Source organism: Cornus florida, unplaced genomic scaffold, assembly GCF_030987335.1.
Source record: "Cornus florida cultivar Cherokee Brave unplaced genomic scaffold, ASM3098733v1 CherokeeBrave_3.0.0_Hap2_Chr10, whole genome shotgun sequence".
Lineage (NCBI taxonomy): Eukaryota > Viridiplantae > Streptophyta > Magnoliopsida > Cornales > Cornaceae > Cornus > Cornus florida.
The window spans coordinates 115140178-115156312 of NW_026775580.1; the positions used below are offsets into that span (position 1 = coordinate 115140178).

At 39.0% G+C, this 16135-nt stretch overlaps 1 protein-coding gene across 3 annotated transcripts in view; it reads left to right on the plus strand.

Moving 5' to 3' along the window:
- Window positions 1-16135, plus strand: part of LOC132277511 (dicer-like protein 4) — a 41394-nt gene that overhangs the window by 11611 nt on the left and 13648 nt on the right. For all 3 annotated transcript variants that reach the window (XM_059779364.1, XM_059779365.1, XM_059779366.1), the window contains exon 11: window positions 14091-14283. In XM_059779364.1, the coding sequence (XP_059635347.1) occupies window positions 14091-14283 (193 nt within the window). The remainder of the gene's footprint in view (window positions 1-14090; window positions 14284-16135) is intronic.

Below are 16135 nucleotides of genomic sequence, written 5' to 3' on the forward strand. Positions count from 1 at the left end.
GAACACATAATTTTTTCCGGCTGGTGCAATTATTCGTTTTCGAATTTTTGTATACATGGTCATACCATCTTAATCAATTTTCCCTCATTATATCTCTAGTTGCTGCTACTTTTAACTGTTGCACAAATTTCTTCATTTCTTTTCTCTTTTTCTTGTTTTTCCAAACATCCTCCTAAAATTTATATTTCAACCACGCTCCTTTTGTTACATTGATTCTTAGCCGTCTGGCATTCTGTCTTATAAAAGCGTGATGGTCTAGTAGCTGTTTTATAGAATTTACATTTCAATTTTAGAGGTGTTGGAGAATATTATTATAGGAATCCTTACTTAAATTACTCCTTGACAGAATGCTGCTATGAGACTTGTTACCATAATTGTATTTGACTTTTTGTGTAATTCCTTATTTATAAAATACTTTTAATTCAAGAATACTTATAAATTAAGTATTTTCTATTCTCTAGCTACCAGTCTTTCTCATATCACCTATAAATAGAGGTGATCAATGTATACAAATATCAAGAGAGTATAATAAAGATAGGACAATACTTCAGTCCTGTCCAATTAGGACAAATTTTGTCCTGCACACTTGATGTGTCAGTTTATTATCACTTGCAATAACACGAATCTTTGTGGGATAGTACTATAAAGAGGGTGTCGATTCCACAGGGAGATGAGTGTTCTTTGTTTTGTTTCTAACTAATCCAATTTACTTTTTTTGGTTTACAGGTAACTGGTTGAATTTGTTGATTGGTTGTCACAAACATAAAATGAAATTAAACTAAAATTAAACTAAAGAGATCAGAGAGAGAAAGGTCTTAGGGCTTTGACTTCACCACGAACTTCGTACTATGGTTAACTGTTCAACTCTGGGGTTTTAACAATTTATATTTCAAATGAATTGAATTCAGTAACATTCGTTCAATTCGGTTTTAAAGAAAGATTTTTATAAATTTCAATTAACTATAACCTATCTGCGGTTAATATGGACTATCCACCTACCTACTTTAACTAATTTTGCAAACAATCCATCTTTCCTAAGCATAGACTATGAAAATATTTATTTATAAAAAACATTGGAACACCATTACATGATCTCCATTCTTGTGTTCGGCAGGGCTCCGCCAGATACCGTCCAATAAGAATGGGTTGAGAATAGTTTAAAAGTAGTTATATCTAAGACAAGGTAATAACTTTTCAAAAACTATTAATTGATTTGTCTCAATTGCTCAGAATCATGTAATCAGAAATATAATATATTAAAAACACTCAAAGTTGAAACACTCAAACCATAGTACTTAGAACGGGTTACATCAGTGCCCTAAGAGAGGAATTACCTACTCATGATGACGCAGAATATCATCTGTGTTGTTGCCGTCTTCATCGTCACGGACGACACTTCTCTTCTCAGGATCTTCACCGTCTAAGGTTATGGAAACCCTAAAAGAACATATGCCAGTACTTTTAAAAGAACATATGCCAGTACTTTCATTAGTCAAACTAGTACAAACATACTCCATGATGGGTAAAAACAAGTTCCAAGTGTCTAGGTGCATGGTAACAATAAAACTAACCAACTTTCTTAGACCTTGGTTCACAACCTCAATTTTCCTATCTGTCATCAAACAAGATGCAAAAGGAAACTTCAAATTTGTTCCTAAGAAATTTCAAAGTGTCTTCCAAAAATTACTAGTGTACTTGACATCCTTATTTGACATAATGGCAGTAGATGATGTATAAAGTCTGACAATCCTTTCAACATGATCTTAAGTGAGCTCTTTTTGTGTAAATTCATCATTTGATTGACTCAATTCAACATGCTCCTAGGATGTGTGAGATTATGTGCGACAATAGACAAAAGCGATCTTGGGGCTAGGGCAAAAGTGTTTTGCAGGATACTCGTGTGGCAATTTAGTTGGGTGTTCCTCAATTACCTCATTTTCTTCTTTTGCCAACACTGGAGAGATGTGACTATATTGAAAATTCTCTTTTTCAGATTCATCTTGACAAACATAAGCGACTATCTCAGCAAAATCAATTGACAAAAGGGCCATGGATTGTAGAGCTTTTGAAAGACAAGACTTAAGAATTGTAGCACAATAGTTCAAAACTTTTTCTCCTAACTTGTAATATTCAGGTGAAATAGTCTGATTTCCCTTTCTAACACTAGCTAGAAGAGGACGAAGTAGTTCTACAGAGATATGGTCGCTTTCCTCCAATATAAGAGTCATAATTTGCTCCATATATCTAAAGATATTGTCTGAATAATGATCCTTTATTTCCTTTAAAAAGTACCAAAACATCTGAACAATTAACCCTTCACATTCCAAATCTAGCATTATCAAACATGACTTGACGTTTGCAAATGTGTTGAGAATTTTGACCCTTTTACCATAAGAAAGACTATATCCGTCGGTTAGACAGTCTTTGGCTTCGGCCTTGTACAGTGTCCGTGATGACGTCACTATGGGCGATTTCACCCCACTAGGGGCGATTTTTACCGCGATTGAGACTTTGTTTTATTTCTTTCTTCTTTTTTTGTTTTATTCCGCGATGAAATCTTACTTAGAAACTGCAAGGATTCCAAGAATCTCATTAGCTGGGGATGTGAAGTCTGCTGTTCCGCATCGAGGACCGTCTATGTATATCGACGGGAAGTCCGTCGGAGGGAGGAAATCAGTACTCTCATCTTGCTTGGTTGGTCGTTTTGATAAGGAAGTTGGGGGCCGTGATCGTGTGGAGGAATGGGTAGCGAAAGCATGGAATACGTCCTGTGGTCTGGGGGTTACTCCATTATCTGATTCGTTGCTTCTTTTTAGGTTTCCTTCTCAGGCCGAAGCCTAATGCGTGTTAAAGGAAGGACAACGTCACTGGGGATCTACAACTTTACGGATCGATGTGTGGTCTTTTAGGGTTGGATGTTGTGGCGTCCTTAGAGAAAAAGGACTCAAACAGATCCGGATGTTTGGGCTCCCCCTTCATCTATGGTGTCATGCCCTATTTGTTGAAGTAGGGGAGTTATGCGGCGGATTTGTGGGAGCTGTTGCCGATGAAACCAAGGATGCCGAGAGCGTTCATATTACAGTGAAGATAGGATCGACTTGTCCGTAATTTGTGTTTATTAATGATGATACTTTCTGCTACAAGGTGGCGATTTGGGAAGAAATTGCGCCGGCGTTGGTTCCCTCAACAGAGAGTATCGAAGGCGGCGAAAGGCCTACTCATATGCCGGAGAAAGGATGGGTACGAGGAAGATTAAGTCAACGACACGCACTGGTTATGCGCGTCACAGCTGATAATAATTACTTTACACGTGGCGCTCATAGAGTTTCATTTCCAGATTCCACACTATCCTTATCTACAAGGGTTGGTGAGGAAAATGGGCTGGGCCACACAGATTGGCCTAAAGTTGATTTGGGCCGGAGGGGTTATGGGCAAACTAAAGCGTTAAGGCTCAAGCCTGATTTTGGGCCTAAGTTAGCCCATACTAAAAGACGGGTTATTAGAAGACCAAACTCAGTTTCTGTTTCTGTTCTTAATGACCCAAATCTAAGGAAAGCCCAGGTTAAAACTCAAGCCCAAAATCAAACTCTCTCCTCTTCTTCATTTCAGCGTCGGACTGAGAAAGAAAAGTGGAGACGGGCCTGTTGGTTTAGCTAGTCGACAAGGTACTCGATGGACTCGTACTGAAAAACAGAAATGGGTAGTACGCTGTCCTTCTCCTTCTCCAGGTTTGACCCCTCTTTCTCATCCTAAGAGCTCATCTTTTACCCCTTCTTCGAGTAAGGTGCTGGGAAATAGTGAAGGTGTAGTGGAGGATCGTTTGGATCAAAAGAGAGGTTTTTCTAAAGCTATTGTACCACGGGATGCAGAATCATCGTCTTCAATGTCCAAGTCCGGAAGTATTGATTGTTCTAACGGGGTGACAGTTTGTGTTGGTCGAGACCTTCATTTTAAACTGAAAGATGATTTAGCCATGACTTTACTTAATGAACTTAAGCTCTGTGTTGCTCTAAAAGGCTTAAATGGTCTACCCCCCGTGACTGGGACCAATTCTACCTATGATTTAATGAAAATTTTTATGGATGACACTGGAACAGAATTGAATTTGCAATTAAACCTGTATCAGAACAATACTGAAAGCAAAGGGTAGGACTTTGATGATCAGTCTCAACAGATTTGTCCTCTTGCCTGGGATGTTGATCAATCTGATGTGGACATTATGGAACCCTTAGCAACTGTGCACCCTGATTGCTTAGAGACAGTTAACGATATGGGTATGGACTGGGTGTTGGATAATATTGGCGAGGTCAGCGAAGCTTTGGGTGTCTCCTCGGAAGGAGATGATGATCGAACACAAATCATTCTTCATGATATTGTGGAAGGAAACAATAATGTAGAGACCTTTAAAAGCACAAAAGTTGTTAAAAATAAGAAACATGCACATCGGAAAGCTGATCAGGAGGTTAAGAACCTTATTTCTAATATCAATTACGAAGGGAAGGATGGGGTGAATAAAGAAAGGGGAAGGACTAGAAGTGGGAAGCAGGGAGGAGGGGCACTAATTATCTTTGGTTCTCAATGAAGATACGAATCATTACATGGAACGTCCGTGGATTAAATGATCCGGACAAAAGAAAGGTGGTTAAAGTTGCTTTGAAGAAGTGGAATGCCCATGTTATTTGCTTGCAAGAAACCAAGTTGGCTTCTATTTCTGATGCCGTGGTTAGAAGCCTTTGGGGAAGTAGGTTCGTGGATTGGGAAGCTTTGAACGCTTATGGTACATCAGGCGGTATTCTTATTATGTGGGATCGTAGATGGATGTCTAGAACGAATATCTGGAAAGGGCTATTTTCTTTGTCTTGCGTGTTTCAGATGGAAGATGATAACTTCAGTTGGGTATTTTCTGGAGTTTATGGACCCGTTATTGATTGTGTTAGAATTGCTTTTTGGCAAGAACTCAGTTACATTAAGGATTTGTGGCCGTTGCCTTGGTGCTTAGGCGGGGATTTCAATTCTGTTCGGTCTCCATTTGAAAGATCCGCAGGGGGGAGGTGGTCTTCAGAGATGACCCAGTTCTCTGACTTTATTGATGGTTACCTTCTTATTGACTTGCCTTTGGAAGGGGCAACTTTCACTTGGTCTAGTGGCAGAGACCCAGTTACTTTATCGAGGCTTGATAGATTCCTGATTTATGGAGATTGGGAGGAGAAGTTTCCGGATGTCACTCAGTCAGCTTTGGTTAGAGTCACGTCTGATCATGTGCCCTTAGTTCTTGATTGTGGAGGCATGAGATCTAGACGGACTCCATTTCGTTTCGAAAATATGTGGTTGAGAGCTGAAGACTTCCAAGGGAAGGTCCAGTCCTGGTGGGAAGAAACAACACTTACTGGCTCTAATAGCTATGTGCTTGCTAAGAAGTTTCAGATTCTCAAATCTGAGCTTAAGAAATGGAATAAAGAAGTGTTTGGGAATCTTGAATGGAAAAAAAATAGGGTCCTGGCTGATATCGCTGATCTTGATCGTCTTGATGAGACAGGGCAAGATACGGATTCTCTTCGCTCTAGAAGAGCGACTTGTCAGGCAGCTTTTGCTGAGATTGCCACTATGGAGGAGATATCGTGGCGTCAGAAATCTCGGGCTTTGTGGCTTAAAGAAGGTGACCGTAATACTAAATTCTTTCACAAACTTGCTAACGCTCATAGAAGATATAATAATATTAGGCGTATTCGTGTGAATGGTTCAGAGGTGCGGAAGAAAGATGAGGTGCGTGGGGGTATTGTTTCTTTTTATCAGCAGCTTTATACTGAGACTTTGGAATGGAGACCAAAACTTGATGGTTTGCACTTCAATGCTATTTCTACGTTGGATAGTGATATGCTTGAGGTTCCTTTCTCTGAAGAGGAAGTTCTTAAGGCATTATCCAGTTGCAATGGTGATAAAGCTCCAGGGCCAGATGGATTCACTATGCGGTTTCTTAAAGAGAGTTGGGAGGTGGTGTGTAATGAGGTAATGGGCACTTTTCAGGAATTTTATTCTCATGGCACATTTGAGAAATCATTAAATGCATCTTTTATAGCTCTTATTCCTAAGAAGAGCAACACCTCTGACATTAAGGACTTTCGGCCAATCAGTTTAGTGGGGTGTATGTATAAGCTTATTGCCAAGGTTCTTGTTCTTAGAATGCGGACTGTTTTGGATGGAATCATTTCAGAGTCACAAAATGCTTTTGTTGGGGGTAGACAGATTTTAGATTCTGTTCTTATTGCAGGAGAATGTGTCGATTCCAGGTTGAAGAGTGAAGTTCCTGGTGTTTATGCAAACTGGATATCGAGAAAGCTTATGATCACGTGAATTGGAAATTTCTTCTTTATTTGCTTTGGAGAATGGGGTTCAGAGATCGATGGATAAAATGGATTGAATCTTGCATCTCATCAGTTATGTTCTCTGTGCTTGTGAATGGCTCTCTTGCTGGGTTTTTTCTGAGTTCGCGTGGTTTGAGACAGGGAGATCCTTTATCGTCTTTTCTTTTTCTCATTGTCATGGAGGGATTGAGTAAATTAATGAAAAAAGCAGAGAATCTGGGTTACATAAGGGGGTTCACTGTTGGTAGAGATGCTGCTAACCAGATCGAGATATCCCATTTGTTGTTTGCAGATGATACCCTGGTTTTCTGTGATGCTGATGTTTCCCAGCTCAAGTATTTGAAGTGCATTCTTACATGCTTCCAAGCTGTGTCTAGTCTTAAGATTAATGTTGGAAAGAGTGTGCTTGTTCCAGTGGGGGAGGTCTCTAATATTTCCACTTTAGCTACTGTTCTTGGATGTGGAGTGGGTGCCTTTCCACTCCCTTATCTGGGCTTACCTTTGGGAATCTCCTCTAGGATAGTGGGGACTTGGGATCCGGTGATTAACAGGTATGAAAAAAGATTGGCAGGGTGGAAAAAACAGTATCTTTCAAAAGGGGGGAAGGTCACTCTTATTAAGAGCACCCTCTCGTCCCTTCCCACATATTTCTTATCTCTATTCCAGATCCCGTGTTCTGTTGCTGAAAGAATTGAAAAAATTCAGAGAGATTTTCTTTGGGGTGGAAAAGGAGAGGAGTTTAAGTATCATCTTGTTAGTTGGGAGTAGGTTTGTAAACCATTGAAGTTTGGCGGTTTAGGTATCCGGAAGTTAGTCCCTTTTAATAGAGCTTTATTGGGGAAGTGGTTATGGAGATTCGGTAAAGAACGTCATCGACATGGAGAAGAGTTATCTCGTGTCGTTTTGGGGAAGAGAGTGGAGGTTGGTCCTCTCGTCCTGTTTCTATTACCGGGGGCGTTGGCGTTTGGAAGTTCATTCGGAAAGGTTGGGATGTGTTTTCCACCCATATTCGGTTTAAGGTTCGTAATGGTACGTATGTTAGATTTTGGGAAGACTTATGGTGTGGTGATCAGTTGTTGTCTCTTTCTTTTCCTCGTCTCTTTAGCATTGCCGAGAATAAGCATGCTTATGTAATTGATTTTTATCATCTTGATAACAGTGGAGTTACGTGGGATGTGCGTTTTAGGCGTTCCTTTCAGGATTGGGAGATAGCTGAAGTTTGCGTCTTCTTGGACCTGTTGTATAGACAGAAAGATGTTGGCAGAGGTTGTGATGATATTTTGTGGACTCCCTCTCTTCATGGTAGATTTGAAGTTCGATCCATGTTCTTGTGTTTGTTTAATTTTATTGGATATGATTTCCCTTGGAAGTGTATTTGGCGCTCTAAAGCTCCTCTTAGAGTTGCCTTATTTGTTTGGATTGCTACTTGGGGAAAAATTTTAACATTGGATAATCTGCGTAAGAGAGGTAATACCATTGTTAATTGGTGCTGTCTTTGTAAAACTGATGGTGAGTCCGTGGACCATTTTCTTATGCATTGTCCTGTTGCATTTGATTGCTGGAATCTCATATTTAGTATTTTTGGCATTCAGTGGGTAATGCCTAAGCACTCTTTCCAATTAATTTATGCTTGGAGAAGAAGCCCTGTTTCTGGTCATGCTCGTGATTTTTGGAGGGTCGCCCCCATTGTGTTTGGTGGTGTATTTGGAGAGAGAAATAACAGAAACTTTGAAGGGAAGGAATCGTCTTTTGCAAACCTTAAGTCTTTTATCCTATGCTCTCTTTTCTGCTATGTCAGAGGCAGCACTTGTTCCTCGATCGATGACTTTTTTATTCTATTGGACTCTGTTGGTCCATAGGTTTGGCTTTTGCTCTTTCGTTTTTGTGTATTAGGGACGCGTTCCCCTTTTGAACGTCTTTCTAATATATTTTTACTTATAAAAAAAAAAAAAAGAAAGACTATATCTGTCGGACAGATTTTCAAAGGATGAAACAATCATCTGAAATACTCCTACCATTTGATCATCAATATAGGGAAATTCTGGTGCTGTAATCCTTGTTAACTCACAAAGGCATGAAGCAACTGCAAATCTAACATCACAATTTGAATGCTTTAAAAATTCTTTAGCAATTAAAGCCTTCATTATTGGAGAGAGTGCAGCTTGCACTGGAGCACATGTGTCCTAGTGTATTTTGCAAAGCAAGTGATGAGTTTTGTTAAGCAACCAAAGGAGCTCATTGATCCTCTGATATATATATATATATACCCTGGACCTTCTTTCCAAAGGAAGAAGAGAACAAAACTTTAGGCCCTGTGACCTAGCAATGATAACAACGAACCGCAGAATCGACTCCGGCGACGGCCAGAAACTATTCCGGCAACCACCAGCAATTACTCTAGATATTATTATTTCGGCAATGGCAACGAAAACTAACAATGGCGAGGGCAACGCGATGCAATTCCAACGATGGTTTCCGGTGATGATGTTTGTAGCAGATTCCGTCGAGGATTTGTAGCTGCGGTGAAGGTTAAAGACGATGAGAACGAACAAGAAGCTCTTTGACAACGGTGACTGTTGCAGATTCCGGCAACTGTGGCAGATTCTGACTATGATGTGCAGAGAATATTCTGGTAAGGAAGGCTGTTGATTATTGGTGTGAGGGGCTTTGGATTGCGCTGGGGGGTTGGGTTCGCTTCAGAATTCTATAGGTTTGGGTCTATTGGTTTTGTCGAGTCGATGGGTATGGGTTTTGCAATTGGGTCTTGCTGCCAAGGTTTGGGTCTTATGATTGTTGGCTTGGTTACAGTGGCTGAGTTGGATCCAATTACTGTTGGGGATTCAATTGGCTCAGGTCTTGTTGTAGAAGGTGGTGCAGCTAGGGTTTGGAGGGTGGTGGCTGACAACTATGATTTGAATAGGTGATGGTGGTTGTTATTTGGTGGTAGTAATCAGGGTTTTGGTTGAGATTACAGGGAACAGTGGGTAAATACTATGACGGTTGTGATGGATGATGGCAGCGGTAGTGGTGGCTTTGGGTTTTAGGGTTTATTTGGATTGCAGACGGCGGTGACAGCTAGGGTTTTGTTTGGGTTGATTGATGATAAACAGTACGGGTTTGATAGCTGTGAACAGTAGAGTGTGGGTTTGATTGTTGTGAATAGTAGAGAAATCTATTGATCTTTTCTCTGATACCAATTGATACAGCAACGGGTAGGGCGGTTCGAAAACATAATTCAAGTAAATAATAAATAGGTTAAGAAAGAGATTGAGAGAGAAATAAAATAAGAATAATAGGGGAAGAAATCAGAATGAGAGAGAAGAGAAGAATCACAAAGGGAGAAAACATAATTGAGGGAGAAGAAACACAATAATTTCTGAATAATATGTTGGAAGATATATATTATTTCCCTCATAGTTGTTAAAGGCGCCGGAGGCGCGCGCCTGAGGCGCGAGGTGCGCGCCTGAGGCGCAATGCGCCTCCAGGAGCCATGTTGTCGCCTTGAGTACACTTAAGGCGACTGTCTTAAGTAAGGCATGCGCCTTTTCCACCAAGGCGCCAGGCTACAGGCACGCTAAAGGCGCACCTGCTTGAAAATGTTGTTTTTTTACTTCTTTTTGTTATTTTGGGTTTTGTTTGTTTATTGTTTGTGTATATAATATTATTATTATTTCTATTCTATTATTTTATTAGTTAATATAATAGAAAGCCTACAAGTTACAACATAAAAAACAAAAAAAAAAAAAAAAGAGAAGCAAAAAGCAAAGGAAAGAAGACAGACTTGACAGAGGCAGCGAAGGCACTCGGACTCTCGGATCTGCGTCGGCCAGCAGGTAAGTTCTCCTTCTCTCTCTTCTTCTTCTCTCCTTCTTCTCTTCTTCTTCCCTCCTCCTCTTCTCGGATCTGCCAGATCGGTCTCAAATTTTTTTTTTCTTCTTTTCTTCTTCTTCTCTTGAGTCTCGGCTCTCTCGAGAGTGGAGTTTGGCAAATTTATTTTTATTTTTCGTCTTCTTTTTATTATTTTATTTTATTTTATTTTTCTCGAGTTTTATTATTCTTTTTCTTCTTCTTTTTATTTTATTTATTTATTTGTGTGAGGTACTTTATATTTACCTGCTTGGATTAGATTAGTACAATGTATTGCTCTCACTATTTTTTTATTTATTTGTGTGATCCTGTTTTATTTATTTGTGTGATCAGTGATGCTGTTTTATTTATTTGTGTGATCCTATTTTATTTATTTGTGTGATCCTGTTTTATTTGTGTGAACAGCTGTAGCCTGTATTTGTTCCATTCTAACCTGTTATTGGTTTGAGGGAATGCATTTTTATCTAATTTTGTTAAAATGAAATAATTAGTTAAGTGTACTCTAAATTAAAGAAGACAATCTCAAATTGTAAATAGTTCATGTACTGTTAAAATGAAATAATTACTCATGTACTGTTATATTATTTTCATATAATTAGGTTCTATTATTGAAAGAATGTTTAGTTGTTAAATCACTTACCCAAAAATACTTTATTGGGTGGGTATTTTTTTTTTTTTTTTTTCAACGTGCGCCTTGCTTCAGTCGGGCTTGCGCCTCGCCTTGCGCCTCAGGCTCCAGGAGGCATTTGCGCTTTTGTGCGCCTTGAGCCTTTAACAACTATGATTTCCCTTGATTTTAGGGATTTGATTGATTTTTGACTATTGTAAATTAGAACAAGATTCTAAGACAGATTGATTGCAGTAAAATAGGATAGATGGATTGCTTTATATTAGGATCAGATTTGCAGGAATATTTTTTATTCTTTTCCTTGTATAACTTTACCTCTTTCCTATATATACTTGTACAAGATGTTAATGTTAATATATGAGGCAGCCGCAGAATATTTGACAGAGAGAATTTCTACATAATAATCAATAATCAATCATCAAAGCTGACTTTCACAATGTCTAAACCATCATATAAATAGGCATCAAAGAAAAACCATAATCAACCTATTACCATAAATAACAATCCTAAAATCAAATCATAATAACAAAAGTCAAAAGCCCTAATTCTATCTTTCTTTCCCACATCTCCAATAATAGGTGTGGGCCATATGGACTTCAAGCTCTCGGGACAGGCCCCGTTCTTCATCAGTGACTAATCATCCTATTACCCAGTTTGTTTCTTATCAGGGGCTTTCTCACAATTACCGGGTCTACCTTGCTGCCACCTCGGCTATTTCCATCCCTCGAACTGTATCTGAGGCTTTGCAAGACCAACATTGGACAACAACTATGGCTGCTGAAATGGATGCCTTGCAGAAAAATAAGATGTGGGAGCTTGTTACTTTACCACAAGGAGAGAGGACTGTGGGCAGTAAATGGGTATTTACAGTTAAATATAAATTAGATGGTATTGTTGATCGCTACAAAGCTAGACTGGTTTCGAAGGGCTTTACACAAACTTCAGGGAAGGACTTTAATGCCACTTTTGCTCCGGTCGCCAAGCTGACTATTGTCCGCCTTCTTATTTTCTTAGCAGCTTGCTACTCTTGGCCTCTTCACCAGCTAGATGTGAAGAATGCCTTTCTTCACGAGGATTTTACAGAAGAAATTTATATGGATCCTCCTCCTGGTTTTCTGCTTGAGGGGGAGTATTTTGGGAAAGTGTGTTACCTTCTAAAATCCTTATATGGACTGAAGCAGTCACCTCGGGTATGGTTTCACCGATTTAGTGATGTAGTTATTTCTATGGGGTTCACTTGATGTCACTCAAATCCAACTTGCTTCTTCCGTCATAGTCCAGAAAATCGTTATGCCATTATCTTAGTATTTGTTGATGACATAATTGTTACAGGAAATGATGCACCCTTCATTGACAAGGTAAAAATAAACCTTGGGCAGACTTTTGAGGTTAAAGACTTGGGTACTATTCGATTTTTTCTTGGTATTGAGGTTGCCCGCTCTAGGCATGGCATTTCACTCTCTGAGCAGAAGTATGCACTAGACCTCTTACAGGACACTGGTATGCTTGGGTGTCATCCTTCTTCCTCTCGTATGGATTCGACGCATCGGCTTCATATCGAGTCTGGAGACCTTCTTCCGGATCTGTCTGCTTATCAGCACCTTGTTGGTCACTTAATTTATCTAACGAACACTAGACTTGATCTTACATTTGCGGTTAATGTTGTGAGTCAGTTCCTGCATGCTCCTCGGACCTCACACTTAGATGCAGTATATCAAATTCTTCGATACTAGTCCTGCCCAGGACTTGGTTTATTCTACAGATCCACACCACAACCTCTTATCTCGTGCTACACCGATGCGGATTATGTTGGATCTCTGATTAACCGTCACTCTACTTCAGGTTTCTGTATTTTTCATGGGGGCAATTTAATTTCCTGGAAAAGGATACCTCAAGTCCTGCCCTGGACTTGGTTTATTCTACAGGTCCACACCACAGCCTCTTATCTCGTGCTACACCGATGCTGATTATGCTGGATCTCTGACTGAACCGTCGCTCTACTTCAGGTTTTAATACTTTCCACCGGGCAATTTAATTTACTGGAAAAGTAAAAAACAAAGCATTGTGTCTTGTTCTTCTGTAGAGGCAGAGTACTGTGCCATAGATCAAGGCACTTATGAGATCCTCTGGCTTCATTCCCTATTGACTGAGTTAGGATTCCCTATATTTAGTTCATCAACACTCTTCTGTGATAACCGGTCTACTATTTTTTTTTTTTGATAAGTGTGATAACCGGTCTCCTATTATGCTCGTATCTAAATCAATTCTTCATGAGAGGAGAAAGCATATTGAGGTTGATATTCACTTTCTCTAGGAGAAAGTGCACTATGGAGTTATCCATACTTCCTTTGTTTCTTCTACTAATCAGCTTGCCGATATGTTCAAAAAGTCGGTAGGACAATCTACTCTTCACTCTGGTGTTGGCAAGCCGGGCTTAGTTGATATCTTCCCTCCAGCTTGAGGGGGTGTATTGGGAGAAAATATAGGGATTTGATCTAAATTGGGAGTATCTTTAGGGATTGGATTTGATCTAATCTTAATTTGATTTTATATGATATTATTTTCATCATCTACCTATTAGAGGCATAGGATCAGTGATTTGATTTACTTTCCACTTATGTTATATTCAGTGTCTAATATAAATTAAGAGTATGTCTAATGAGAATTTGTGGCTTACAATAGCCTTTTACATTCAACTATAACCGAAAAAAAATTACATAGTGTATATTGTAGTATGAGCTAGTAAGGAATTGATTTCCAGTCAGGTTCCTTGGGCCCAAGCTCCGCCAAATTTAGGTTTAGGCTCAGAAGAAAGCTTAGGGCCAGCCAAATGTTGAGCTCTCCAAGATTTGATTTGGGTTAACTAGCCCTTGGGTTATCAAGCTCAACTGCGAAACTATATGGGAAGCCTCAAGTTTGTAAGCAATGTTTGATTGTTGAAGCAGACTTAAGCATTAGCATTGCAGGAATGCTAAATACAATGCTCGTAATAGGCTACCTTTGTTTTCTGTACTTTTTATTGTTGTTATCCTTATCCTTGAATACTAGATCTTTGAGGTCATCTAAATTTTGCGGCCCTATGAAATTGACTTCTAAAAGCTAAAGAAGTTTCAGCATATTTTTTATGTATTTAATATTATGTGGGTTATTCTTCTAATAACTTCATACATCATCACTGTTAGACTTTATTTGTTGAATTTGCTTGCTAAAAACTCTCTTTTGTTCTATTTCAGGTTACAACCAAATATGAAATGTATAATTTTTGTAAATAGGATTGTAATTGCGAGATCCTTGTCGTACATACTTCAGAACCTTAAGTTTCTATCAACTTGGAAGTGTGATTTCCTTGTAGGAGTCCACTCTGGACTAAAGAGTATGTCACGGAAAAACATGAATATTATTCTTGAGAAGTTCCGGTCGGGCGAGGTAATGCTTTATACATTATAAGGTGTTGCAAAATGATCTTTTTCTGCTATGGCATATCTTGATGTCTTTTTAGTTCTTATTCTTCTTCATCTCCCCTCCTCCCCCAATAGATCTTTTAATATACTGCTCATGAAGGGATCTTGACTTATTGGTAAGTGTAGTGAAGTCACACTGGAAAAATTACTGCCTCTACTTCCCTTTCTATATGGTACTTTTTATATGAAGTTAAAAGTTGAATGATTTTTTCAAGATTGAAAAGTATCTTGCTCTTTTTTGAATCTGAAACGGCCATGGAATTGCCATACCATCAATAGAAATTCCCTATAAAACTATCAGTAAATTTTGGCGTGTATAGATGTGATCATCTTCTTCTTCTTTTTTTTATCTTTTTTTTCTTGTCATTTTTCTTTTTCAAACTAAAGTATCTTGCATTTTTTTGAATCTGAAACGCCCATGGAATTGCCATACCATCAGTAGAAATTCCCCATAAAACTATGAGTAATTGCTCTTTTTTGAATGTCACTATGGGTTGTATAAATTCTATGCATTGGGTGTTTCCGCTATAATGAGTTAAGTAACATGGTGGAAGTTGTGTTGCAGAGCCAGTGGAGGATGGTGGCAATTGTGGTTTGCTTTTGGTAAAATTAAATCTCTCATTAGAAAGTGGTGGATCATTTACGGTTAAGGCTGGTAGTTGCTTGTTTGGGCTTGGGATAGAGATGGCTGGAGAGATTGAATGTTTAAAACATAATGAGCTGAAAATTGTTTGTCAGTTTGCAATGTTGAAAGTGAATTTCAACTTCATATCTAGGGTTTTCTTTTCTTCTTCTTTCTTTTGTTAAATAGAAGAAAATAAAATACAAAATACTCCCAGAGTTTGAGTTCCAGTCAATTACTTGAATGGGGCTTTGTGCCAAAGTTGGCCAATTTCATTTTCTTAGCAGAGAGGGCATGGTTATGCTTCATGGAGAGAAACTGGATACGATGCACACAAAGGACTTCGATATGAAGCACAGAGAGGACTAGGTCATGATTTTTGAAGGGGATCCATAATGATACAATCAAATAGTTTAATGACCATCAGCAGTATGGATAAATTTTTGCCCAAAAAGATTCAGCTTTGGTATTAGAATCGTAATTTCTTAAGTTCTATTATTTACAGGCTTTTTTTGTTGCTTTTAATGGCAACGAGGAGCAAAAACTGCTGAATGTGCAACAAATAACATAGATATATAAGCATGACTGCAAAGAATTAGGTGAAATTTTCTATCTTAATTGTTGGGCCATGTTTTCATTTTTTTTTTTTGTTAACAGTCAATGTTTACCAATGTTACTTTAGGTACTTTAAGGTAGTTGTCATAAAGGTCTTGTCCCATATTGCATATGGGTGGGGAGGGCCTTGGGCTTATAAGAGCGGGTAGGTAGTACCACCCAATTGCTTATGCTTTTGGGTCGAATGGGAAGCGCTTGACCTGTTATGGTTGGTATAAGATCCGACCCAGTCCCTCATTCGGTGTCACGCCAAGCGCCCACTCGGAGGTGTTTGGGTCTGGGATTTTACCGGGTTCTCCTACTGTTAGGGTCTACAGATAGGCTGGGTGGTCTGACTGCAGTGAGGGCACTGCAGGTTTGGGTGGAGGAGAATGATAGGGTCTTGTCCCACATCGGATACAGATGGGGAGGGTCTTTGGCTTATAAGAGCGGGTAGACAGTTTCACCCCACAACTTAAGCTTTTGGGTTAGATAGTAGTAGCAGTACTTTAAATTGAATAGTTTTCAGACTTCATTATTTTGCTTTAACCAAACATTTAACAAATTCAGCACTCGAAATTTAGACAATATGAAACAGATT